This window comes from Sturnira hondurensis, unplaced genomic scaffold (assembly GCF_014824575.4).
Source record: "Sturnira hondurensis isolate 20B ecotype Veracruz unplaced genomic scaffold, ASM1482457v3 Scaffold0010128, whole genome shotgun sequence".
NCBI classification, from domain to species: domain Eukaryota; kingdom Metazoa; phylum Chordata; class Mammalia; order Chiroptera; family Phyllostomidae; genus Sturnira; species Sturnira hondurensis.
In genome coordinates this window covers 11,713,857-11,738,762 of record NW_028082759.1, presented here as the reverse complement: position 1 = coordinate 11,738,762, position 24,906 = coordinate 11,713,857, and the positions used below count along the sequence as shown (strand labels likewise).

Here is a 24,906-nt window from a genome sequence, read left to right as displayed (position 1 = left end):
TCAAGTGATTCATATGTAAATTGTTTGGAGTCAAAACCCTGAATCACTTAACATAAATCATGGTAGATGCTCAAATAATGTACGTTCAGTGCAGTGCACCACGGAAGTGAGGTTTACGTTGTATTTAGAAATATTCTCCTGGAAAAATCTAATCTAGAGAGTGTTTTTATGTGTTAGAAGCTCAGATTACGTAAAGGTTCCTTAAAAATCAGGAAGATAACGTTTGTAAAGATTTTCAGGCCTGGCTTTTGTTTGGCTTGTGATGGTGATTAGTTCCTTCATAGACAATTGGACAGGCGTAGTCACAGGGTGGGGACAGGGCCAACGGCTGGCTCCTACCGCCCAACAGCAACGGGTGCTGCGTGCTCAGAGTGTCAGCCGTGGCCGAGTGGGACGTGGTGAGCTGAGATGGCGAACAGTGACGGAGGAGACACTGCCAGGCTGTGCACAATGCCCCACGTCCTGGGGAAAGTTCCATACTGCGTCCCAGAGGACTTCCCGTTGTGCCTTCTATTGGAAAGGACACCTTTGGGGAGGTGTCATCTCCCCAGGTGGCAGACCTCTTATTCTAAGTCCAGTCTGAGGGAGTTCTTGGGTGTCAGTGATGGGGGTGTTTTACCAACAGTCACTATGAGTTAGCGTTACACACTACAGACTTCCAATTTGGGGAGAGGGGGCGGGAGAACCGAAGTGATAAATTCATCTATCTGTTAAAAAGTGCCTCTTAGCACAGTGGGAGGGACTGCTGTCATCTCGGCTTCTTGGGGAGTGAAATAAGTTCACTGGCTCGCCTTCACGTGTCCACGGAAGTCCAGCTAACTGCCCTTCGGTGTGATTGAAGGCTTTGCCGGGCACCCATGGTGCAGAGGCTTCGAAACAAGCGTGCAAGCGTGGAGTGTTTGTGGGGCCTTTGTCCCTGTGACCATAAGGGGATGGCTGCACAGCTGCGTCCCTAGGGAGACCCCGGGGGGTCTGTTTGCTGCTTGTGAGGCTGCTGCTCTGTGACTCAGACACAGGGACCAGAGACAGGGGGCGGCTCTGTCCCCAGCCTCCCAAACAAGGTGTGTTCGGTTCTGAGAACCACTGTTTTTTTCCAGGGGATTTTGAAACCTTTGCTGAGCCCTAAGCTGGGCAAAGACTTCCCAGCTCTGCTCACTAAGGGACAGATTTTCCTTCCTGTGCAAAGCCTGGGGTGGCTCTGCCTCACCGCCCAGCTCCGTGTGATACAGCCTCTAGTTCCTTTTTTTTTTTCAAGGAATTTAAAATAGGTTCAGCTTTGCAGCTATCATTTTCATTTGGAAAAACTCTAGCTGATTCTACCAAAGCAGTCCCCTGGGAAAGGGGATGCTGGGCAGCACAAACAAACATGGGCTTGGATGCTGCGAACCTTCCTTAGGTTTGCATTCTGCCTCAAAGGGCGGTTCTAAGGATGGAGCCTTAGGACGTCACAGGAGCCCCTGCACAGCAGTGGACAATGAGTGACTAGCTTCCCAGTCAGTGCTGGTTCTTTTCTCTCCCCTGCCTCTGAGCAGCATTGGCTCTGTCGTCTGCCGTCGTTCACTGAGTGACGACTGGGACAAGCACAGTGCATTGAGTGCTCAGGAAGCAGCCCTCCGTGTGCAGGCACTTGCAGTGGAGTTTCTCTGTGGGCAACTTGCTGTTATTGCTTGTGCTGCCAGCCACCACCAAAGAGCACTTGCGGTGGCTTACAGTAAAAATACGTGTACACGAGGACGCGTGACGACAAGAGAAGAACCATAGAGAAGTGTCTTGAACTAGAGATAATTAAGCCCCCCCTGTAGCAGAACATTACACTTAGTTCTGAAATTCAGGGTCACAAAGGCAAAGGGAAAGCATAAGGGGCACACCCACACACATTGATATGTGCATATGTGTGATTTGGGTAGCAAATGATGACTCTCAAAAGGTCAGTTTTATATAAGAGATATATTTGAATATCTAGAATGTGTCAGAGGGCAATTAGCTAATCTTACAGAGGATACCCTACATTAAAAATAATTTATTATTACAGTTAATGGGGGTCAGCACGTGACAGTATTGAGAGCTTTTCGCCTCTCATGATAAAATGATGCCGTAGTGGTTCATGAGCCATGGTCGATGTATTGAGAGTAACCCCTTTATGCTGTGAGTAAGCGTTTGTGCAGTGCTGATCCCAACCGCACGGCTCACCAGGGCTGGAAGGCAGAGGGTATTTTCACAGGAGAAAATGAGACTAGGTGACTGTGGTTTTCATGGTGCTGTGCGTTTCCCGGTTTCTGAAATACAAGGTGATAACCTACATCCTTTGGTGACTGATTTCATCGCTAGTCATAGAGAAAGAAAGTTGGTTCGTTTGTTTTCAGGAATTTCCATGTAAATTTCAAATTCATATTAGTACTGGTTTAAAAACAATAGACACGTTTTAATGCCCAACTCCTATGCCGAGAGCATGCTGAGTTTCCATGTGTGCCTGCCTGGTCTTTGTTTTGGACTACCCCGAAATCAAAACGCGGCGCCAGCCGCATCGCAGAGCGCAGTGCAGTGTTCCGAAGCGCTCGTAGCTCAGACCTCTTAAAGTGCGGGAAGTAGTGAAGAGGCCAGAAGGCAGCTGTTTGGTGTGCCAGCGCAGAACCACTGAGCCCTTCAGAGCCGTGCTTTGAAGGACGCCTGTTTCTCTTCGTGAGTGACAGTGAGATGGCACACTGACTTGTCCTGTCCCCACGGAAACCAACAAGGCCAGGGTTTGGTTAGTCTCTGCCCCCAGGGAGGTGCTTCCCCGAGCGTCAGGTCTGTGGGCTGTGTGGTTCCCCTGAACACAGGGCTAGACAGAGGCTTCTCTGACGTCTGATCCAGCTCTCTCCCCACTTGCCTGGCAGGAGCACCTGATTGAGAATGAAGTGTCAATCCTGCGCCGAGTGAAGCACCCGAACATCATCATGCTGGTGGAGGAGATGGAAACGGCCACCGAGCTCTTTCTGGTGATGGAACTGGTCAAAGTAAGAGGATGGAGAGATTGCCTTGGTGCCAAAGCCCACGGCGTAACTGTCGTCTTGAAGGACCTAATCAGAAAAGGGTTTTACCACCTTGAAACTTTATTTATAATCATCCATTTTAGTGGCATGTTTTTTTAATCTCCTCTAGGCTGCTGAACCTTCTTTCCTAACTTCAGGGGACGACCACAGTTGATATTTTGATGTGTTCTTGTGCGTCCTGTAGGGTGGAGACCTCTTTGATGCAATCACCTCTTCAACCAAGTACACGGAGCGCGACGGCAGCGCCATGGTGCACAACCTGGCCAATGCCCTCAGGTACCTGCACGGCCTCAGCATCGTGCACAGAGACATCAAGCCGGAGAACCTCCTGGTATGTCCCCCCAGCTTTTACTGTTCCTGCTCATGCCTCTCCCCCTTTAAAGGACCACAGTCACGTGTGAACAGTGGTATTTTAGAGTCCAGACCAGTCCTGGGGGCTGAAAATCCATCCAATGCAAGTCTGCAACCACAAAATATCAAGGAATTTCTTCCACTGATCTGCATTTCTGCCGTTGGTGTTTACCAGGCATTAGGCAATGTGTTTTCACGTATGCTTTGTTGATGGTACTGTCTGAAGAAAGGTAAGCAGGGAAATTATTTTGAGGCAGAGTATTCTGAAGAATAAATAGAGATAGAATCAGCACATGAGCGTTCATTTAAGTGTTGGACATGACGTTGGACACCTAGTGCATGCATCTCAGCTTTATAGATGTGGAAAGTGAGACTTAGAGATGCCAATTTTTCTTGCTCAAAAGTCTTGTTTGCCCCATTGTTCAACAGAAGGAAGTCTCATACTATGGCTCTCAAAGTGCTGTATAATATGGCCCTGATTTATCTTTCCAGCCTCTCCTCTGTTACCAACCCCTTCCCCACCCGCCAACCAGGTGGCAGTCACCTTTAAGCCACATGTGACACACCTTCCTGATGGCCTCAATAACTGAACAAAGCTTGCGAATTGGGCCCATCCTTGCCCCTGCATTGTAAAGGAACTTTAGAGATGCCGACTGGGGCGTTGTGTGTGCACCCCACATCCCAACCCCCACATCCCAACCCACAAACATATACAAGGCAGCTGGCTTATCTGGACCTGCCTTTCAGGGCATCATCACTGTTTGGGAGGTGGGTTTTCTGAGTCTTCGTGTCATGTTAATCCCACTGTAGGTTTCCTGTACCCCATAGTTACTTAACTTTATTGACAGAATTCTATGTCATTTACTTATGTCCATACTAGTCTCTATTTGCACTGTTCTGCCTCCCAGCAATGTGGCAAACACTCTGATCTTATAAGCCAGCTGAGCAAAAGGCATGTCCTCTTCAACCTCACCCCTAGGTAGAGTCACTTGTGGCCACCTCTGGTTTCTTGCCACAGAGTGTTGAATGTGTCATCTACTGTCTGTCTCCTACTCCGGGTTCTCTGAATCATTAGGGACAAGGTTTGTGTCTCAACCATCGTTAGATCCCCAGTGTCTTAGGCAGTGCCAAGTAATGCTACCGTGCATGTGGAGTAAATGTTTGGTGACTGACCACTGCTGCTCCCGCAGCTGGCTGGCTGCTGGCACTCGAGCACAGGTCCTTCCTGCCTGTGACATGCTTGCACTATGCAGATAATTATTAAAGGGAATATGTGTTGATGGGCAGGCTTGAGGCTGTGCGGGGGACTTCTGCCCATCCAGCATATCTGGTTTCCCCTTACGGTAATACCATCTGATGGTTTCTGAGCGTCCATTTGAGAGTATGTGAGGTTTTTCCTTACCGTGTGCTGCTTAGAAGGAACTGTGTTTCATCGCTACCTGTTCCTAGTAGGAAAATAAATACCCCTGCTCTATAAAGTAAGGTGTGGTATGGATTCAGCATCATGAACTTGAAGGAGGCATGGAGAATGAGGTGTGAACTGGGCCTGCGGTTGGAAGTCAGGATGTGTGGTCTCTCCTCCAAACAGGCTTCTCACCCATGATGACCTCACAGGGTCCGTCAGGCCCTGGCTCCTCCAGCCTCTGTTTGGCCAGGGGCCTCACAAGCAAAGGTGACAGGACTTTCCCCAAGTGTGGCCAGACATGACACTGTGGTGGTAATGAGGACATCCCCTCAATCTCTCCCAGCCGTGCTCGACCTCTCACCCCAGTGGCTGCAGTTACCGATGTCCTGTGAGGATAAAGGAGCCACAGTCCCTGAGGACATCAGCCGCTGTGGGGCCAGCCCCAGCCGTGGTTGTTGGGGCCCCGCAAGGGTGCTGCCGAGACATCAGCGACTTGCCCGTAAACCACCGTGTCCACTTCCCAGCCCACTGGTGCCACTCTCACCCCCATTTCTTCTGTTTTCCACTCACAACTGTTAATGCACGGGGATCCCAGAATCGGCTACCTTGTCCTGTGTCAAGGGCAGACACTGTCATGGGGAGTGAGGTCTCCAACGTGGTGTGTCTGGGACGCAGCCAGGACATTGGAATCAAGTCCCTGGTCTGTGTGGCTGGGCCTAGCTGCCTGCTCGCCTGTCCCCAAGACCTGTACCTCGCCCCTTCGGCTGCCCAAAGGGGAGGAGAAGGACAAAGGTGATGAAAGTGATGTCTGGGTGAAGCCAGTGTGTGAGATAGAAAGAAGGCCCATTGGATCCGCCTTCAAATGCCCTCAGCTGCCCACATCTGCAAAAATACGCGTCTGCCGCTGAAAACCTACCCAGACCACGCAGCGGGCTCTCGACTGAGTCAGCGGGCTGGCACTGGCCGAGCGTGAGGCAGTGCCGTTGAAGCACTGAAACTCAACACCCAGTGGCCATCAGTCAGCCTCTTCCTGCTCTAGAACCAAGTTCAGTTTTTGAACACCAGAGCGTTCAGACATCTGATTTGCGTCCCCTCCTCTGCTGGCCGTGCTGTGATTGAACGCCCCGGGGTCGGAGCCACGCAGGTCGCCCTGTCAGGGAGCCCGGGGCTGGTCATGCACGCGGTGAGTTACAGCCACGGGTGCCCTGTGACAGTTAACTACGAGGGGCCAGTGATAAATCCGCTTTCCAGGAGTTCTGGGCACGGCAGGGAAGAGGGCTGGCTTCTCACATCTGAAGTCCATCTAAATCACCACGCTGACATTTTATTTAGAGAGCGTGCGTGCAGCGCTCGCTTTGTATGTGGGATCTGCATGCCTCCCATTTTTTATTCTTGCATTCTGAGAGCAACTTTTCACGGAGCGCGCCTCAGCCGGTGGCGGGTGCCAGGGCTGCAGGGTGCATGGCGGGACACTCTGGCTCGCTCTGATTGCGAGCATGTCGGTCAGGGCCCGGCCAGCTCTGCTGCTGCTTTCGAAAATGACTGTGTGAGACCAGCACCAGGAGGGCAGTGCTGTTGGCTGGAACCACCGTTGGCCAGCCACTCACGACTGGAGTCCTCTGTGCCTCCGTTTCCTCATCTGGAAAGGGGAGGCAGCGGTGCTCTTCCTAACTGCCCAGTGGGGTGACTGTGGACGTCCAGGGAGAAGGTGGAAATCTGCAGAGTCCCGTGAGAACGTCAGTTACTGGGGAGAACCGACTCTGCCAGAACAGAAGGCCAGAGCCCCTGTGCGTCCCTTCCCCTCTTCCTTGAAATCACTTCCTTAAAGCGGTGCCCTCTGCGTGCACGTCGGCGTCAGCCATCGATGTGTGTGTGCCGTGCGCAGGCCGATGGGGAGACACTTTTCCTGCTTTGAAGAGACTCTCCGGCCGAGATTTGAAATGCACTCAAATTGCCTTTCACGTATTAGCCTCTGTGTCTAGCATGGGGGAGGGATACATCAAATAAAATACTATTATTTCAGGCTTGTCTGCCCCTATGACACTTCGCTTTTGATGTTTAGCCAAGAAGCACCACTTGCTGAGACATAACTCAGCGATCGCAGACTGTTCAGCCCCTTTCTGTTTCTGCTCCCGCATCTGAGTCTGCGTTCCTTCCAGGGGCCGTGAAAAACGGGGCTTCTGAGGGTCTGACGACAGCCCCGAAATACCCCTAGGCATCCCTAAATTGAATGTCTAAAATAAACACTATTTTTCAAAATTGTACCTAATGAGTGTATATTAAAGTTATCAAAACAAAATAACAATGTCACGAATAAAACTTTTTTTTGACTCTCCTGATACATTTAGAATTATAATGTTGTTTATAATGTTCTTATCACTGCAATTACTTGGGGAATTTCTTTGTAAAGTCTGGGTTTCGGTAAATGCGTCATAAATTCTAACTGTAATTTCCTACCTCGGCGTGGTCTCGCTGATGTTGACATTGAACGTAATGGATGGAGAGACGTCCTAAGACTCCAGCAGGACTGAGAACCTGGCTTCTGTTGCCTCGGGCTGAATCCCTCATAGTGTTGCATCGGGTCCTGCCAAGTGGTGGGCTGACTCAGAATGATAAACATCTGTGAGAGCCTCGACGTCCTCAGGGCTGTGCCTGTGAGGCCCGGGAGCCCTACAGTGGTGCGCAGGGTGTGTGTTAGCCCAGGAATGTGGGGGCGGCTATCAGAGTGTTCAGGGAAGAATACCCTTCTCAAACTCATGAGGACCTCACTTGGACAGCTGGTATTTCAGGGTCACCCTGTTTAAATGCCTTTAGAGATTGGGGATCATTAACTGGGGGGAGCACCGAGGTTCTTGATGCTTTTTATTGATGACTATATAAATCACTCCCCTCTGTAAGCACCAGACTAATGGATGGTTCTGTTAACACGCTTATCTTGAAAAAACATAATTTTCTAAATTGTCCACCTCCTTGCGTAAGTAGTAATTTAAGTGAAAATCTGGTCAGCTCATACTAAAATACAAGGAAAAGCACACTAAGTAAGTTTAAAATAGAGAAAGATGTCATGTGAATACAGACTAGGTTTCCGCAGTTCTTTTCTGAAATCCAGTGTTTTCAGGATGGACATCCGAGAGACGAATGGGCAAGCACGTTAAAGATCTCAGACCTGAATTGTGCTCTTCTACGCACTTGATTGCTTCCTAGACCATCCATGTAGGATATGACTTCCAGACTTGCACCCCGTAAGGAAATGTGCCTGTACATAAAATTGTTCCTAATTACGGAACAAGTACATGCTCATCGGAAACTACTGAAAAGTATGAAGGAGAAAATTAAAGTAATCCGCAGTGTTAATACCTAGAGATAGACTGAACGTTTTACTATAATATATATACATATATATACACACACACATATATATATAGTGTGTATGTATATATATGTATACATATATAAAACTTTGAATGTTTTTATTTTATGTAATATAGTGAATATTGTCCATATGATTAGTATTTTTTGAAATGTGCTTATTAGTGACCGTATAATAGTATATTACAGAGATGTACCGTGACTTATGTTGCTTCCAGTTTTAAATAATCAGATAAATTCTGAAATCAGTGGCCTTGTTTAGAACCTTTAGGCTCATTTCTATTCTCTGGGGGTTGGTTCTTTTTTTTTCCTTTTTTCAGTGTGTGCTTGCCTCTCTTGTGCCCCCACCTGGGGACCTGGCCTGCAACCCAGGCATGTGCCCTGACTGGGGATTGAACCAGCAACCTTTTGGTTCGCAGGCCAGCACTCAACTCCACTGAGCCACACCAGCCACACCGGGGGTTGGTTCTTACGAGTATTTTTGCTGGACCAGTGATAGTAAGAAATGTATGCATTGCTGAAGTACTTTCTAGAAAGGCTGCTCTGATTTCAGGAAAAACATTGACACCTTGACCAACATTGTTAAACCTTTTCCGATATCGTGATTGTCTGACCTAATCAGCCAGACCTTCCAGGGGAGGGAAGGAACACTCATGGAGCCCTGCTCCGAGCCTGGTCTCATTTTATCAGCACATTAACTCGCTGTTGTCCCATTTCACAGACGAGGCAAGGTGCTCAGAGAGGGTGAGTGGCTTTTGAAGGTCACACAACAAGCAAATGAGGGGGATGCTTGGGTATTCAGGTTCAGGCTGTCTGGAACCCAAGTTCATTTTCTGTTTAAACTTCCAAGATTCCCCCTCATGTAAAATTTATCATCATCGTTGACTTTTTTAAAGGAAACATGCAAGGCTTGTAGGGAACACCTGGTGCTTCAGTGGCACTTAGTAAACATCATGTTTGAGATGCTCAAGTCTGTCCCTCGCAGTCACAGCCAGCCTGTCCTGCTTCCAGGCAGAGAGGCCTCCGCCGCCACCCCAGGCAGGCAGCTGCCACATTGCTAGCGCCCAGTGAGCATGCGCACATGTTCACGGAACTCCTAGGTAAGGTGCTTTTTTGCAAAGGTAGACATTTTTTTTTTAATGCCACACAATCAGGCAAAAATATCCCAAGAGCAGAATTAGCTTTCAAAGCATCAAAAGTAAATCACAAAGATATTAACACAAGGAGAGATTTCTTTTGAGGTTGTAGGTCAAGGTCTCCACGCTATTTCTACCTAATTCCAAGGGTCCTCTTGGAATCCTTGAGGCAAAAAACAGCCTGTGACGGTCGGCTGGCTTCTGTTGCAGGTGTGTGAGTATCCAGATGGCACCAAGTCGTTGAAGCTGGGCGACTTTGGGCTGGCCACTGTGGTGGAAGGCCCCTTGTACACCGTCTGCGGCACACCGACGTACGTGGCCCCAGAAATCATTGCTGAAACCGGGTAAGGCGCCTGTGGTTTGGGTAGTGTCCTCTCTTTGGAGGGGAAAGTTTGGCTTTGTTCCTACGGCTGTGTATTGTGTGACTCTGGGGAAGGTGGTGGCGGGGCAGGGGGTGGGGGGAGAACTATTGACCTGCACTGTAACTTTGATCTCAGAAACTTGAATTTGTGCTTCTACATGCAAGAGCCCTGGGCCTGGACTTTTGTCCCAAGGCTGGTCTTGGGAACGTGGCAGTAGTCCCCAAGATTGTTATCAGGTTTGGGAGAAAAGCAGATGCCTTTGTCCAAAGGGCAATTCATTCGTCTACATGAAATGAACAGATTGGTGCTGAAAAGACCTGTTTTGTTCTCACAAAGGCGAGCACTCCAGAAATGTGCAGGGTTCTGGGGGTCACCTGGTTATCTCTCTGCCCCTTCTCCTGTGTTTCCCCAGCTACGGCTTGAAGGTGGATGTGTGGGCGGCTGGCGTGATCACGTACATACTCCTCTGTGGATTCCCACCTTTCCGAAGGTCAGTGGCCCTTTGTGGGGCAGTATTTGAATCGTAAGCTCTCTGTCTTTGATTTGGAAGCCAAAGTTTTACTCCTGGCAACCAGGACCAGAAACTGGGTAATAACGATGTTAGTTAAAAACTACATCAACATGCCTTTCACTTTTTATCTAATTTAAAACCTATTAGTGTATATCCCTTGACTTTGTATTTAATTTTAAAAGATGTATTGATTTTAGAGAGGAATGGAGAAAGAGAGATCTCCAAAAGAGAGACATTGGTTTGTTGTTTATTCATACATTCATTGGTTGATTCTTGAATGTGCCCTGACTGGGGATCAATCCCACGACCCTGGCGTACTGGGATGACACTCTAACCAACAGAGCCACCTGGCCAGGGCCCTTGCCTGTGCTTCTGATGTGAGGCCAGGGCCTTAGCTTTGTGTTTGCTGCTCTTGAGTGTCTTGTGGTCCTTCTTCTGTGAGACACACCCATGGCCCAGTGTCTTTGGTTCCCATCATCCATTATTCTCAAGGGGAGTGAGATTTAAAGATCTTTGTAAAGCAAGCTGATTCTTGTAGGAAACCCCTTTTTCAACTTTTAATAGTTGTCTCTCCTACTTAATTGGGGAACAGTTTTTCTTTTTAAGAACTCACACTCTAAAGCATTCAACCTAGTTCTCATAACAAACAGAAAACTTTTGAAATTCATTTTACCCATTCATGTAATATTTAGCAGAGTAGAATTATCAGTGCTTTCAACATGCACAGGCCTGGGAACAGCAGATCAGGGCTCCGGTCGGCATGCACCTCACCCGGTGGGAGCAGAGGTGCCCGAGAGCGGGGCAGGTGTGTCACAGGGCACGGGAACACCTGTTACCCGGCAGTCCGTGGGCGTAGCAGGAGCATGGGCTTCACCTCTTTCGGTCAGTCCTGTCTCATTCTTTGGAGCAAATGAATGACGAGTGACTTGGAGGCCAGGGTTTACCTGGGGATGCACGTTTCATTTTCTTCTGAGTTCTCCTTAGCTCTCTTTTCATTTTAATCTCTTCCCTTGTTTACTTCCCTGGAATCACTACTGTGTATTCTAAGGGCCAGGAACCAAATGGCGAATCGGCGTACTCTCTGGGGTCACAGTGTTTACAGTGCGGTGTTTTGTCATTCGGGGAAAGACAGGTTTTTCACCCCCTCCCAACATCTTATTATGAAAGGTTTCAAACATTCAGAAGAGTGGAAGGTTTTATCTTTTTGAAATTATCGATGTTCCGTTGAGCTGAACGTTTTTACCGACATGGCGGTGAACACAGGAAGGACGCCGAGAGGCCAGTCTCTCCTTGTGTGAGTCTGTGTAGTAGAGCGAGGAGTGAGAAAGTTAACCAGAGCCGAGGGCATGTTCTCATGGGGGCTGGGAATCACAGACGTTTCACGGAGGATACAGCAGGTGGGGGGACCCCTGTCCTTGTGGCAGGGTTGGGTTTCTGTAGGTGGAAAGCTTTCTATCTGGCCGTTGACATTGTGGTCCTTCAAGGTCATTACCTAGGTGGGTTACACAGGCTGTAGGATTATTACACGTATCAGATAACACTTCCTGACTAATAAACGGCCCCAAGAGTTAGGGCTGTCAGATCTGCGGGTCAGTTGGTGGGGCTCCGGACCTGGGCTGGCCCAGTGGGGGTGTGACGGTCCAGCGTGCCCTCGCTCACATGCCTGGTGGCTGACTCAGTGTCGGCTGGGACGACAGATACCCCTGGGCCACGTGCCTCCCAGCCTCCAGTGGGCTAGCCGGGGTTTCCCGTGACAGTGGATTCAGGAGTCCGAAAAGCACCTAGAGAGAGGGCAAGTTCCTCTACCCGAGCACTTTTCGAGTGTCTGCTCACCTCACCTTTGTTGGTGGCTGTCCCATGGACCGAATGAAGTCAAACAGCTAGTCCTGCATTGGGTCTGGGGGAAGATTAAGAATGTGTACTCAAAGGCAGGGGAATCATTCATGGCCATTTTTTTCAATCATGCTGTACCCTGGCCGGTTTCCGTGATGGCCTGTTTTGGGAACTAGTCAAGCATAGAGGTTGGTGTGTTGATAGCTGGTGATCCAGGGGCCAGTCACTGCTTAAGTCCCCTCTATGGTGGTTGACCCAAGTTGAGACCAGTTGGAAAAGGGTATCAGGGATCGGTTTTAGAGGAATGTGTGCTCACAACTCCCTCTAGTGTTTCCACTTGCCAGTGCAGCTTGGGAGTTTCTCCTTGGACCTAGCTTTTTACATAGAAGTGAGACTCCCATTAAACAAGTATGTGTATGCATTGCTGCCCAGTGGACAGCAGCTTCTTTGTGGGACCTGGAGGTAAGTCCAGCTATGAAAGCTGCAAAGCTCCATTCTGAAATCGGCTGCCCTTATACCTTGTATTCAGAAACTGGTTTTACAGTTTCCCACATTCACGGAAATGCGCTCCGTCTTTCATAGGTTGTGATGAAAGGGAACCTGTAATGTTAAATGCTAGTCACAGAAGCACCTTCGCCACACAGGGACATTCTGGCGAGATTCCGGAACCCACTTTAAAGGCAACTGCATGTAGAGTAAATTAGGAAATGGTACTTTGAGTAATGATAAAGGACCATCATGTAAAATAAGTCATCTAACCTAAGTTTGTACCTAACATGAAAGTCCCTTCAAACACATATGTCAGAACATTTTCTTTGTTTTGAAACTAAAGATAATTTTAACCCACAGCTTCTTAATTGAAGTTGCTCCTCGGAATTTTCAGCTTCGGCTTCTTTCGCGCTAGTGTCTCTCATTTTTCTCTTCTCAGGCTTTCGTCTTCGCTTGACATGTAGCTCCCTTCAGCCTCGCCAGCCCCAGACTCATTGGCACTGGGAACAGCTCTGGTTTTTAGTCTAAGGGGAACGGACGCTAGTTATCGCCTAAGCGAGTCTGCTTTAGGGCCACCAACGTGATCGTATGGGTGCAGGGATTCTCTTGAATTAGTGTTTGGGGGTTTGGGGGGGATAAATTCCCAAAAGTCGGATCACTGAGCCAAAAGGCAGTTCTGTTTTTAATTTTTTGAGCTTGACCCCGTACCGCTTTCCACAGTGGCTGCGTCAGTCTGCATCCCCACCAAGCGCCCGTCAGTAGATGATGGGTAAAAACACTGCGGCACGTTTGGCGAGAGAACGCCACTTGGCCGTAAAAAGAAATCTTAGTCTTGGCAACAGCATGGACGGACCTGGAGAGTATTACGCCAAGTGAAATAAGGCAGTCAGAGAAAGACAAGTACCATGTGATTTCACTCATATGTGGAGTCTAATGGACAAAGTAAACTGACGAAATAGAAACAGACTCCTAGGGGGAGAGCAGGATGAGCGCTGTCAGGGGAAGGAAGGTTGGGGGCTGGGTGCAAAGGTGCAGGGATTAAGCAAAAACAAACAAACACCTCCGACAGACACAGCACGGTGATCCCAGAGGGAAAGGGGGTGGGGGAGGTAGATGAGGGTAAAGGGGACATCGGTGGTGGGGAACACGCAATGCAATGTACAGATGATGTACTATAAATAGAATAGGACACCTGACACCCATATAATCGTATTAACCAATGTTATCCCAATGGGTTCAGTAACTGTTTTTAAAAAGTAATGTTTGCATGACTGTGCTGAGACTTCCCTTAACCACAGGCGCACCCCGTAAATGAAACGTTCGGACAAAATTCATGAAATAGCTTACCGACATGTTCCAGTTTTCTTGCCATACTTTTACCTAACCCGACTCACCATGGAAAAGAAAGAATGAACACAAACTTTTTTTTTGTTGGTTTTTGAGGTTTTTCTTGACGTTTTTAGAGTTACGGCACCGTGATCCAGGGGCCACATGGTTGTAGGACACGAAAGTGCCCTGAAGCGTCTCAGCCAGATTGTAGAGTGTAAGTGTGTTCACAAATCTAGCACAGATCCAATCAGATCGGACTTCCTTGTGTGACTAAAGAATAAATTATGTGGAGCTTTCCGTCCCAGGGAGGGAGCCCGAGCCTCTCGCAGCTCACAGCATGGGTTCTTCGGGGTGGATTCGAAGTGGCAGGACATTCCAGGGGTTTGTTCGTTCATTTGGGCTACAGTTGCCAAGAACCAAAACGAATGCTGCAGACTCACTTCCAACTTTTTAGCTGTTTATCAACAAAATAAAAGCCATATGTATTAACCAGAGATTTCAGGGGAGAAAAAGGGAGATGAGTGGAGTGATAGAGATGGCTAAAAGAAATGATTCTAGAAATAGGTGATTTGTTTTATGTCTTTTAATGTTAGTCTTCTGGGGTCCCCTGGTTGTCTGAAGGTTTTTGTAAAATGTCATTGTGTTTCAGGTGTGTCTCTCACTCATTTTGAAGGATGTTGAGCTGAGCAGTCAAGAGGGAAGTAGATTGAAAGAAAACATGTAGACATCTAGAAAGAAACCATGTGTATACACTCAAAGAAAAACCATTTTCAGGAGCATGGAGCTGGGGGGACCTCTTTTTTGCCTGGCTTCCTGGCCTGACCTGTGCTTCTAATGTGCCTGTGGCTGCAGACTGCGAGGACCAGTGGCTGCAGATTCCCTGGGCTCGGGGAGTGTCATGGACAGGCACACATCTCATGAACTTCCCTTTCTCATAGAAGGAGGATGAAGCAGCCACATCATCACATGGCCTGAATTTGTCTCTAGGCGCTGTCCTAAACGACCATTTCTAAGGGCACCACACTTGTCCTTGCCTGCTCTGAGAGGGCTGGTAGTGTGACCAGGCTCCAGGGTCTGCTGGACCTCCCCCCCAGAAGGCTTCCCCCCACCCCATGAGTGCCCTGAGCAACAGATTGCAGGGTCGAGTTGGGAGGTCCAGCAGAAATGATGTACCTTTGCCAGGTGAGACCTGACTTCCACTCCCGGACTTTGACCTTGACTCCATCAGTCCCTCCTGAGTTTTCTACCAGGGTGAGCCACCAGGTGATGAGGGGCTTTGTGGCTGTGCCGATGCAGATTTCTGGGGGCCGGGGGTGTCCAATGGGCTGAGTTTTTCCCAGCAGTGTTACAAGTCACGTCATCATGTGTTCATTACACACCAGCCGTGTGCAAGTGTCTCTTTGAGTATGGGACAGGTCGGTACAGGTTGGGGACGGACACCCACCCGGGGGCCATGAGGAGCATTTGTCTCAACCAGTGCAATCCTTGGGTGGGCTCTCTCAGACCGAGCTTAACCACAAGTCAGGTTCCAGTGGGGAGCGAATCACTTCGTGACTGTTCTATCCAGACTCTGAACTCCATGTAGCCTTTTCCTGTGTTGGCTGCCTCACTGTCTTTAGTTGTTTGGTTGGAAAACGGGCAAGAGAATGGGCAAGGAGATCCGACTCAGATGAGCTGCTTTTCCACTGTGTTGCCTCGAGAGATTAACTGAGGGCAGAGATTCTTTTCTCAAATGAGGATTTGTATGATTTGTGGATCCTGTGTTTTATGGTCTTTTTTATTGAGGCGAAACATACATAACGCAAAATGTATCCTTTCCACCATTTAAGTGTGCAGGTCAGCGACCATCACCAGCACACACCTCCAGGCCCCCTCCATCCCCCACGCTGAAGCTCTGAGGTTGACTTTGACCTTGAGTACTTAGCACCTTTGTCAGGTCTTCGTGTGTCTGCCTGCTCTCTCCCCCTCTCTGATTCCCAGACCCATGGACATGTTCTTGAGTTCATGTCTAAGGGGAAAAATACGTCACCACAAATTCAGTGGAGATAGGAAATACTCCAGCCAGAGACTGGACTCCTGCCCCCCCTCTTCCCGTGAACATTTTGTTGAAAAACTCTGTGGTGACTTGGGCTCTTTCTCCATCTCTTTGTCCCTCACAGTGAGAACAATCTTCAGGAAGATCTCTTCGACCAGATCTTGGCTGGAAAGCTCGAGTTTCCAGCCCCCTACTGGGATAACATCACAGACTCGGCAAAGGTACCATCCAGGCGTGTTTCTGTGGGTGCGTTGCGTCCGGGGATCCTCACTGCGCGTGAGGCTCTTGGTCCGGAGCTTCAGGTCTGCCTTGGCTTTGCCCAGTGGTCCTTCTTCAAGTTCGTTTCCTAGTAGAGTCTCTGAAACCCAACCAAATTCCCAAAGCTGGACAGCTGTCTTTCTAGGTCACCCCCATTATCCCCCTTAGAGCCCTAAACACTTGTTTTCTCATTTACTCAAGAAATAGGTACCATAGTTTGCCATGTATAACACACTCCCATGTATAGTGTGCATCTACATTATTGGCCCAAACTTTCAGGAAAAACATCTTCTGTTTTAATTTTAATTTTTAATTTCGAAATTTGAAATTTCAATTCAAAATTTTAATTTTAATTTTTTTTATTTCAAGTTTTTATTTATTTATATTTAGAAACAAAACTGATGATCCTGTTCCAGGGTATTATTTTGCATACAGATATCGTTATAACGCTTTCCAGTTATACTTTGAATGAATAAGCATAAATAAAAGAATTAAAAACATGTATAGGGATATGGAATGAGTACTATCCATATATACTGTGCATCCTTATTTTCCCCTAAAAAATTTTGGCAAAAACGTGTGTGTTGTACATAGCAAAATACGGCGTTAGACTCCCATCAGAATGTGCCCAGGGGCTGGTGAGACGTGCTGAACTGCCAACAGGAGCAGCAGTCGTGTTTGCTTGTGGAACGCTGCTCACGAGCAGAACCCTGAGGGGACAGCGTCTGGGTTGAACGTGGACTCAGGAGAGCACCTCTCTCGTCTGTGGGCTGTGCAGTGAGGCCCCTGTGCCCGCAGAGTCGCCTTGTGCACGAGGAGTGCCGGCAACAACAGCTTTTTGGTTCAAATGGCTGAGCATCTGGGGTGCAAAGTACTTGGTGCAAACTCAGATTTCTGTATTTAGGCAGAAATCACCCCCTTTGTCTCCTCTCTGGTCTTCTCTCCCCTTTCCAGGAGTTAATCAGTCAGATGCTTCAGGTCAACGTTGAAGCTCGCTGCACCGCGGGAGAAATCCTGAGTCACCCCTGGGTGTCAGTAAGTACCCACATTCCCGTAGTTCCTTGGCCATGAGTTTGCACAGGCCAAGTTCTGCACACGTCCCAGGGTCCGTGGGAGGTCTGCCTTCACTAGTGAGTGAGTGATGTGGAGGTAGTTCTTGGGGTGGAGAGCAGTTGGCACCTGGATCCTGAGTATTCAGACCCGGGCAAGTGGCTGACCCTTTCTGGGCCTCAGTTTCCCCCACTGCAGAATGCAGGGGTGGGCAGGAATGCTGGCCAGGGAGGGTTTCAGCTTTTGCCTTCTGTAGTTCCGGGGCCTGAGGGTTTTCAGGGCTTTGCCAGAGATGGGCTTCAGACCCTGATCCCTCTGTCTTCATGGCTCGTGAAGGGGTCGGCTGCAGGAGACCTCCTGGCGTGGGGGCGGGGGGGCGCGAGACACGGGCCATTCCAGGGCTGGGCACAGAGGTGTCCTGCTGGCCAGAGTCCCGCTGGTCTTGGAGGGTGCCTCTGGGTTTGGGGCAGACAGCCCTGTAGTGGGGACCTCGGGGAGTCTGCACCTCCCCGGTTCCCGGACGCTCCGGGAGCGTGAGGCTCATTCACCCACCAAGGGCTCGTGCCCACTCGGGGGCCCCCTCTGCTCCTCCGCCACCTTCACTGTCCCCCAGGTCCTGACATCTGGGTCCAGCCCCTCTGGCTCCTGCTGAGACACGTGGCCCTGGAGCAAGTGGCTGAGATGCCACATTATTTTATGAACGATAGAGACTAACGCCTGATTGAGTTCTTGATTAAACAATGAACTGTTCGTTGATTTTGATGTACTAAATTACATAGCATTTGTGCTGTGCAGGGAGGGCCTCAGAATTCGGAAGAACGTGCCCCCTGTGCCACCAGAGACCTGAGTCCTGGACCTAAGGAGCCGGGGGGAGGGGTCAGGTCTTTCTGAGGGCCTGGGGCTGCTGGACAACAGGGGTCGTTTGCGATGGGTTCCCCCAACCTCGTGGCTAAGGTGGGCCCATTAGGAAGAGGCAGCGGGGGTGCTGGGTGGTGTGTGTTCGTTAAGGAAGAGCCCAGTCAGCCGCGGGCATCAAAACCTCTGTGCTTGCCCTCTGCCGCAGGACGACACCCCCCAGGAGAACAACATGCAGGCCGAAGTCACAGGTAAACTGAAGCAGCACTTTACGAACGCGCTCCCCAAACACAACAGCACCTCGACCGGGGTCTCCGTCATCGTGGTAAGTGGACCGCGCCGCCCTGCTTCTGGAGAGCGGCTGTGTGTGGCCTGGCTGCTCAGCCAGCATGGAGGCTTCTCAAGTCAAGAGCCGAGAGCTTCCCCCACGTGGAAGCTGGCGCCCTCCTTGCTCCCCTTTCCACTGCAGATTGGCTTGGCATGGGCAGTGCCCCCACCTGGCTGACCCCCAGGCCTCGGGCCCCAGGTGGGGGGTTGTGCAGGTGCCAGTGAGGGCCAACCGCGGTCCCAGGCACCGAGGAGCCCCGGCTTCTTTCAGGCCCGGGCCCACCTGGGCAGCCACTCCTGCCTGCTCCTTCTGTAGAGGGGCTCCCTGCCTACTGGAGGCTTCCAAAATAGACTCTTTGAGGTGTGAATTATTCTTTGGAGCTTGGGATAAGAAACAGCCCAAGTTAATAAAGAAATGCCATTTTAAAAATCAGTATTTTGTGGCTTTTGAAAGCACAGAATAATGTAAAAAGATTAGTTTTTCCAGGGTTGGTAGAATGTTATGCGAAGTCAGTAACAATGATGGCCGTAATTTCTCAGACCTTCCTTCTTCCACTATGTTTCCAAGGCAGCTTACCTCAATCCACGTACACAACAAATTAAAGTAAGCGAAGTAACATTCAAGTAAGTTCAGCACAAGGAAATTGAGGGCAGCACAAAAAGTATTGAGCCAGAATTGGGGTCAGGGTGCCCAACCAAGCTGCCTGGACTGCAGCCCTTGCCAGACTCGGTGGGAAAGCCGGCCCCGAGCGTCTCCGCACCTGCCGGAGCCCGGCCGCCATGGCCCTGGTTGCTGCTGGGCCCACATGGAGCACAGCTCAGGGGCCAGCCCGTGAGTCCATGGGGCCGTCTTCCAGATCAGGCTGCCTAGGAAAGGCTGCCCGAGTCGTTGGCCTCTCGGCCACTGCTGACGACACTGGGTCCCAGCAGCGCCCATGGCCACCTGGTGGCCTGATGGGCTTGTTGTGACGGGCTGTCTCCACAGCTCCATCGTTCTGGCCTCTGGCTCCTCACCTTTTGGAAAGGTTCGATTTGTTTCCTCACAGCTAGACGGGAAGCACTTGCTTGTCCTCACGCTCCTGTACAGTCTAGGAACCTAAGAACAATTGGATAGAGGGTGGAGGGACACCACCCCCCACCTTGCGCCTGTGAAATATGCCTGTTGAGAGTCCCCCACCTTCTTAGCCTTCACAGGCCTGCAGTTCTCCTCCGTCCCCGGAGGGCTGCGTGTCTCTGGCAGCCCCGTGCGTCCCTGCACCTCCCTGACTCCTCCCCCACCCCTGCTCCAGAGAGCCTGCAAACAGGATCTTTTGACGCGTTTCAGGACTTTTGGTGGGGGCGGGGGTACCAGAATATGAGAAGGCCTCTTCCGTTGTGGTTTTCCTGGCATTTTAGCAGCGCTCTGCCAAAAGCCTGAGCAAGTCCCGCTGACTCGGAAGCACAGCTTGGTCAGACACTTTGAAAAGAGCCATCCTGACTGAGCCCAGTTTCAGGGTATTTGCCCCCTGATGGACAGAGTAAGGCGTGGACAGTCTGGCCATATGCCCCGGGGTTGGGCATCTCCTGGGGAAATTTAGAAATGCATTATAAATTGGCACACTTGACCTGTAATGAAAAGCCTGAGGATGAGTGATTAGTGAGAATCAAACTTGAATATTGTATATTAATTAAGTTTCATAGTCTCCCAGAGCTGTGCCCAGGGCTGACAAGAGAGCTTCACCCTCGTTGCCTGGGACGTCTGTCCATTTAGGGCCCTGAGAGGGGCGGCTGGGCTGAGGCCTGCGGCCTGGTGAGGCCCCACAGGGGCCCCGCCCTCTGCCTCCTGGCCCAGTGCAGGCTGTACTCTGGACAGTGCCGTTCTCACCCCCTCAGACAGAACTGCATCTCGTGGTTGACAGATGGCCTCCTTCCATGTGTCGTCGGAGGTCCCCAGTCAAGGGTCAAACTCCTGAGCTTTAACTAGATGTTTCTATGAATGAAGAGCCTGCTGTTTGTCATTCTAGTGGTGATGGTAAACGCTGTGTGTTCACATGTATGTTCAGGTTCTCATGTTAAGCATGTCGACAGGGCTCTGGCTAGCCCCGTGTTCTGTGCACAGCTCTGCGGGCTGTTGGCTCCGAGGAACTGCTGAGTCACACCTCAACATCCAGTACCGGCGGGAGAGATTGGGAACGCTTGTCTCTGGAGGTTCTAATTCTCCAGGGCCAGAATTTTGGCTTGTCCCCAAAGGCAGGGTCGAGGAGGCTCCGGCAGAGATGTCATGCTAGCCCTCCCCCACCCGAGGACCTGACCCAGGGCACAGTGGTGTGGGGGCAGCTTGAGACGCTTCTGTCGTTACCCTCACCCTCTTCCCCACGATCGTGTGTCTGTGTGTCCTGCCCTCGGGAACAGTTTTAAATGTCTCTGTATAAACAGTAATCACAAATGAGTCTCCCTGGTATATACGGGGTCCAGCAGAAGTAACACCTACTTGAGTGTGGTTGGTGGGGTAATAATATAGGTGTAATAATATAAGCATTGATTTAAACATTTCAGCTAAAATGTCATGTGGTGTGCTTGAGTGTGATATTGTTGTGCTACAGAATTATATGCTTATGATGTAATAAAAGATTGTGTAATAAAGAAAGGGGGGCGTTACTTGTGCTGAACCCCATCTGTGTGCTCATAACTGCAGTGTGTGAGGTGAATGTGGGTTCCTAAGGTGCTACTGGTAGTGGAAATATGCATCAGAGTTTGAGGCGGAGTCCTCAGACAACTGTGGTGTGGCCCACCGATAGAACCTTGCTCTCCCCTGTCACCTCGCCGCCTTAGCCTGCCTAGGTCGGCGCCTGAGGCTCCAGGGAGGAAAATGAAAGGGTAGTAACTGCCCCTCCCAGTGAGAGAAAGTAAAGCTCATGCCGTCTTCTGCGTTTCATTTGACAGTTCGATGTGGCAGTTTGAGAGAGACTTCTGAGTTTCACTCTTTACCCAGCTGAGACTCTGGGGACCCCTGAAGCAGAATTCTGGTATTCAGCACGCCGGTGCTTTGTCCCCCTTAAATCTGCATGTGTGCCTCAGGCTTCTGACACCAGCATCTGGCTAGTACCTTCTGTTCAGTGCGGGTGGGTCTCCGGCACCTACTGACATCCTTTTCGGCCAGCCAAGCACGCTGTTGGGAAACTTTCTCAGCTTGCTGCACTGCCTTCCTTCGCAGATTAAGGGCTGGCAAGTACTCGGAAAGAGGGCTCCGGTAGACCTCTGGGCAGCTCTATTTTACACTTAGGTGAAAAAGCATCTCTCTGTGAGTGACAGAGATGATGGGCGCCTCTGGGAAGGCTGCTCTTCTTTCTCCTAGGACATTTCCAAAGATGCGTTTTTATCAGTAAGCCAGTGTGGAGCGAGCTAGCCTTCGGGATAAGAGAGGAGAATTATATTGGGTACGATTTAGGTTTCTGACAGCCCCACAGTGGTTTTGGATTGCACTTGGATTTCTGGGACTTGCCCTTCTCCTACAGAGGAAAGGACTGGCAGTTTGCCCAGCAGGTTGTTACCTGTTCCCGCAGGCTCCTCCCAGTCTTGGGAACTAGACGGCGCCATCTGGTGGCAGAAAAGGGAATGATAAGAAACCGGGTGCTCCTCATAAATGCAAATGGTGTGCTTTCCTACTCCAGGGGGATTATGCTTCTTTGAGGGGGAAATCTGGGAATGATTCGGGCTTAATTTAAGATAGACAAAACTGTTTCAATCCTGTTGCTTCTGTTTAAAGTAAGTCTAGTTTCTGTCCCTGCTTCTCTCCCCCTTTCTCCTGCCTCTCCCGCCGCCTGCATTTGCTCCCCTCTGACTAGGTCCAAGGCAATGGTATGTACTAACTGCACTGCGATGCTTTGTTCTGCTGCACATGCCTTCTCCCCACAGGAAGAGAAAAGGAGAAATAACTGGTGGTTTCTTCTACCCGGAGAAGTTCGTGGTAGAAAAAACAAGGCCTCTGCATGTTCAGTGCTCTCACGAGGGGGTGGCCTGGCCTCCACTCATACTCGGGGTGTGGAGGCCGTTCACAGTTGGCGCTGCTCTGGCTCCCTGACACTGTTCTCGGGAATTACTGCACGTTCACCTGGAGCTGGGACGGGCCCCTAGAGAGCACCTGTTTGACTGTGGACACCAAGTGCCCTGAAAGGCAGCCACATCACTGCCTGTCTTTGAAAGCCCTGAGGTTTATTCTGATTTTCTTGTCTTGTTCATGTTTTCAGAGTACTGGAAGAATCGCTGGTCCACTCCCTCTCCCCAAAGGGTAGTTTTATTGCAAAGTGCCTCCTGACAGGTTGTGCCTTTTGGCTAAAGGTGTCTGAGAGCTGGTGGGTCTCACCCAACAATCCAGAAATACTTGAGTCAGAAGAGGAGAACAGCGGCCCCTCCCAGTGTAGCGTTGGAAGGAGAGGCAGTTTCCTCTTGGTTGGCCAGTTGAGCAGACAGAAAGCGTTGGGGGTGGGTCGAAGTCCAGAAGGGCAGGCGAGGGGATGGCGGAGGGGATGGTGGGAGGTCTGAAATGCGAGACGCTGCCACGCTGGGCACCCAGACTTCTGTGGATGATGCAGCCACGTGGGCTGTCACAGGGTCACCTACTGACACTTCTGTGACACAGGAGTAAGTAGCCTTCCCATCTTTGATGGAGAGCTGTTCCAGGAAAGTTCTTCAAAACCCTAGCATGGTTTGCTTGTTGAACAGGATTCTTGGGGCTCAAGGGCTGGGTCTGGCAGGAAGCACTCAGGACTCAGGCACAGCTCAGAGCTCGAACAGAGTCAGCTGGGGCTGTGGTCCAGGGCCAGAGTCGCTGAGCCAGGGGCTGAGGCCAGTGTGACCTGGGCAGGGGTGGGTCCTCTCAGCCCGCTTTGCTCTGAGGCCTCTGCTGGAAGAGAGGCGAGTGGTTATTTCTCCTCTTCTGTTTCTGAGCCCTGTGCATGCTCTGTGGTGTGCTCCATTGGGGTAGCTGGGCCCCGGCCCGCCAGACTGATGCGTTGTCTCCGCTGCTCTCTCCGCAGAACACGGCTCTAGATAAGGAGGGGCAGATCTTCGGCAGCAAACCCTGTCAGGATGGCGGCCGACCCTGGGTGGAGCCCGCCTGTCCAGTTCCTCCCTGTGCTGAGGAGCCCCCTGTGCCCGGGCCGGCAGCCCCGGCTCCTGCCCCGCCAGCCCCGGCTCCTGCCCCACCACAATCTCCCACACCCCCCTGCCCTCCCGCTGCCACGGGCTCTGAGCGGGCAGGGACCTGGCGCCGCCACCGTGACTGATGCTGGCACACAGGCCTGGGCCTGGACTGCCGGTCCTCAGGCCACCGCATGACCCGGTTCACACCCTGGTCTTTGCCCTCCAGTTCCCAGGGTGTCACATGCAGCCTCAGCCTTGGTGACAGATGTTCAGAGTGGCTTGTTTTCAGTTATCTTACTTTCGGTTCAACGGACATTTTACAGTGGCACCAGGAGAATGTGCAACTTTTTTCCAGGATTTAATGCATTTTTATAGAAACACTTCAGATGAGCCAAGACCTCTCCCTTATTTAAAGAAACTCAGAGCCCTCCTTTTTTCTTACAAAGAACTTCGAACGGCATCGGCCCCTTGGCGGGTGTCCTGTGGCAGGTGACGCAGCATCTTCCTCGGTGGATGAGGTTGGAGGACTGGCTTTCCACCCGGAGAAATGTGCGTCGGAGAGACAGTCTGGCCTCGGGCATGAACCCCACCCAGGGTCCGATAAGGGCTTTCAGGCACCGCCACGCGGCTCGGGGTGTGGGCTCACTGCAGACAGTACCGAGCATCTGTTTGTACATCTGTTTGTACAGGGGAAAGGCACTTTCTCCCCCAGACGTTGTGTGTCTCCCCCCACTCTCCCCACACGTGAATTAAGAATGCTAACGAAGCCGTCCTTTGGGCGTGTTTCCCGAAACGGCCTGGCGCGGGCGGCATCAGCGGCATCAGCTCTAGCAGAGCAGGATGGCCCAGGCGTACACAGCGGCCCCAGGCTCCTGGCCTGCTTCTCTCAGGGGCCGCGGACACAGCGGCCCGGGAGACCACAGCACTGGAGGCCCTGGGCGAAGGTGCTCCGCAGACCCCCTCTGTATCACCCTTCCGGAAGGCTGCTGGCAGTTTTTCCTGTTTTCCACCACTCTGCTCTTTTTAATGACTGTACATAGTAGTGTGTTTGTTTTACCTGCTCGCCTTCTAAACCGGCGGGCCCTGTAGTTCCTTTGCATTGTTAGATTTTTTCCCCACCTGTGTACCTGACCTGCAATAAACTCTTCCTTATTGAGAAAAAGGAGTCAGGTGGGCGGAGGTTTCTGTCTCCTTTCTCGAAGGGTGTGTGGTCTCGCCCAGGAGTCGGCAGGTGCCAGCATGTTTGACAAGTCCTGGGGGCTGTTGGGGGAGGGGAGAATGGTGCTTGGGGAGTGTCTCCGCGGAGGTTATTCAATTACAGGTGCAGCTGCACACGCCACAGAGCCGGACAGGGGTCGTGGACCCATGACAGAGGGACCTTACAGCAGCCACAGCAGGAATTGGGGTAGGTGTCCCCTTGTCTGGGTCTGCCACTGCCCGGTG

At 50.8% G+C, this 24,906-nt stretch overlaps 1 protein-coding gene across 6 annotated transcripts in view; it reads left to right on the top strand.

Moving 5' to 3' along the window:
- The window catches only part of DCLK2 (doublecortin like kinase 2), a 129,808-nt gene extending 105,183 nt beyond the window's left edge, over window positions 1–24,625 (top strand). For 5 of the 6 annotated variants that reach the window (XM_037058423.1, XM_037058422.1, XM_037058427.1 and 2 more), the window contains 8 exons: window positions 2,877–2,996; window positions 3,217–3,363; window positions 9,504–9,637; window positions 10,068–10,145; window positions 15,977–16,073; window positions 17,065–17,145; window positions 18,224–18,340; window positions 23,358–24,625. In XM_037058423.1, coding sequence (XP_036914318.1) covers window positions 2,877–2,996; window positions 3,217–3,363; window positions 9,504–9,637; window positions 10,068–10,145; window positions 15,977–16,073; window positions 17,065–17,145; window positions 18,224–18,340; window positions 23,358–23,606 — 1,023 coding nt within the window. In that variant the 3' untranslated portion in view covers window positions 23,607–24,625. Of the gene's footprint in view, window positions 1–2,876; window positions 2,997–3,216; window positions 3,364–9,503; window positions 9,638–10,067; window positions 10,146–15,976; window positions 16,074–17,064; window positions 17,146–18,223; window positions 18,341–21,264; window positions 21,348–23,357 lie in introns of all 6 variants that reach the window. The other variant, XR_005068263.1, reaches the window with a different exon arrangement.
- Window positions 24,626–24,906: the final 281 nt, after the last annotated feature.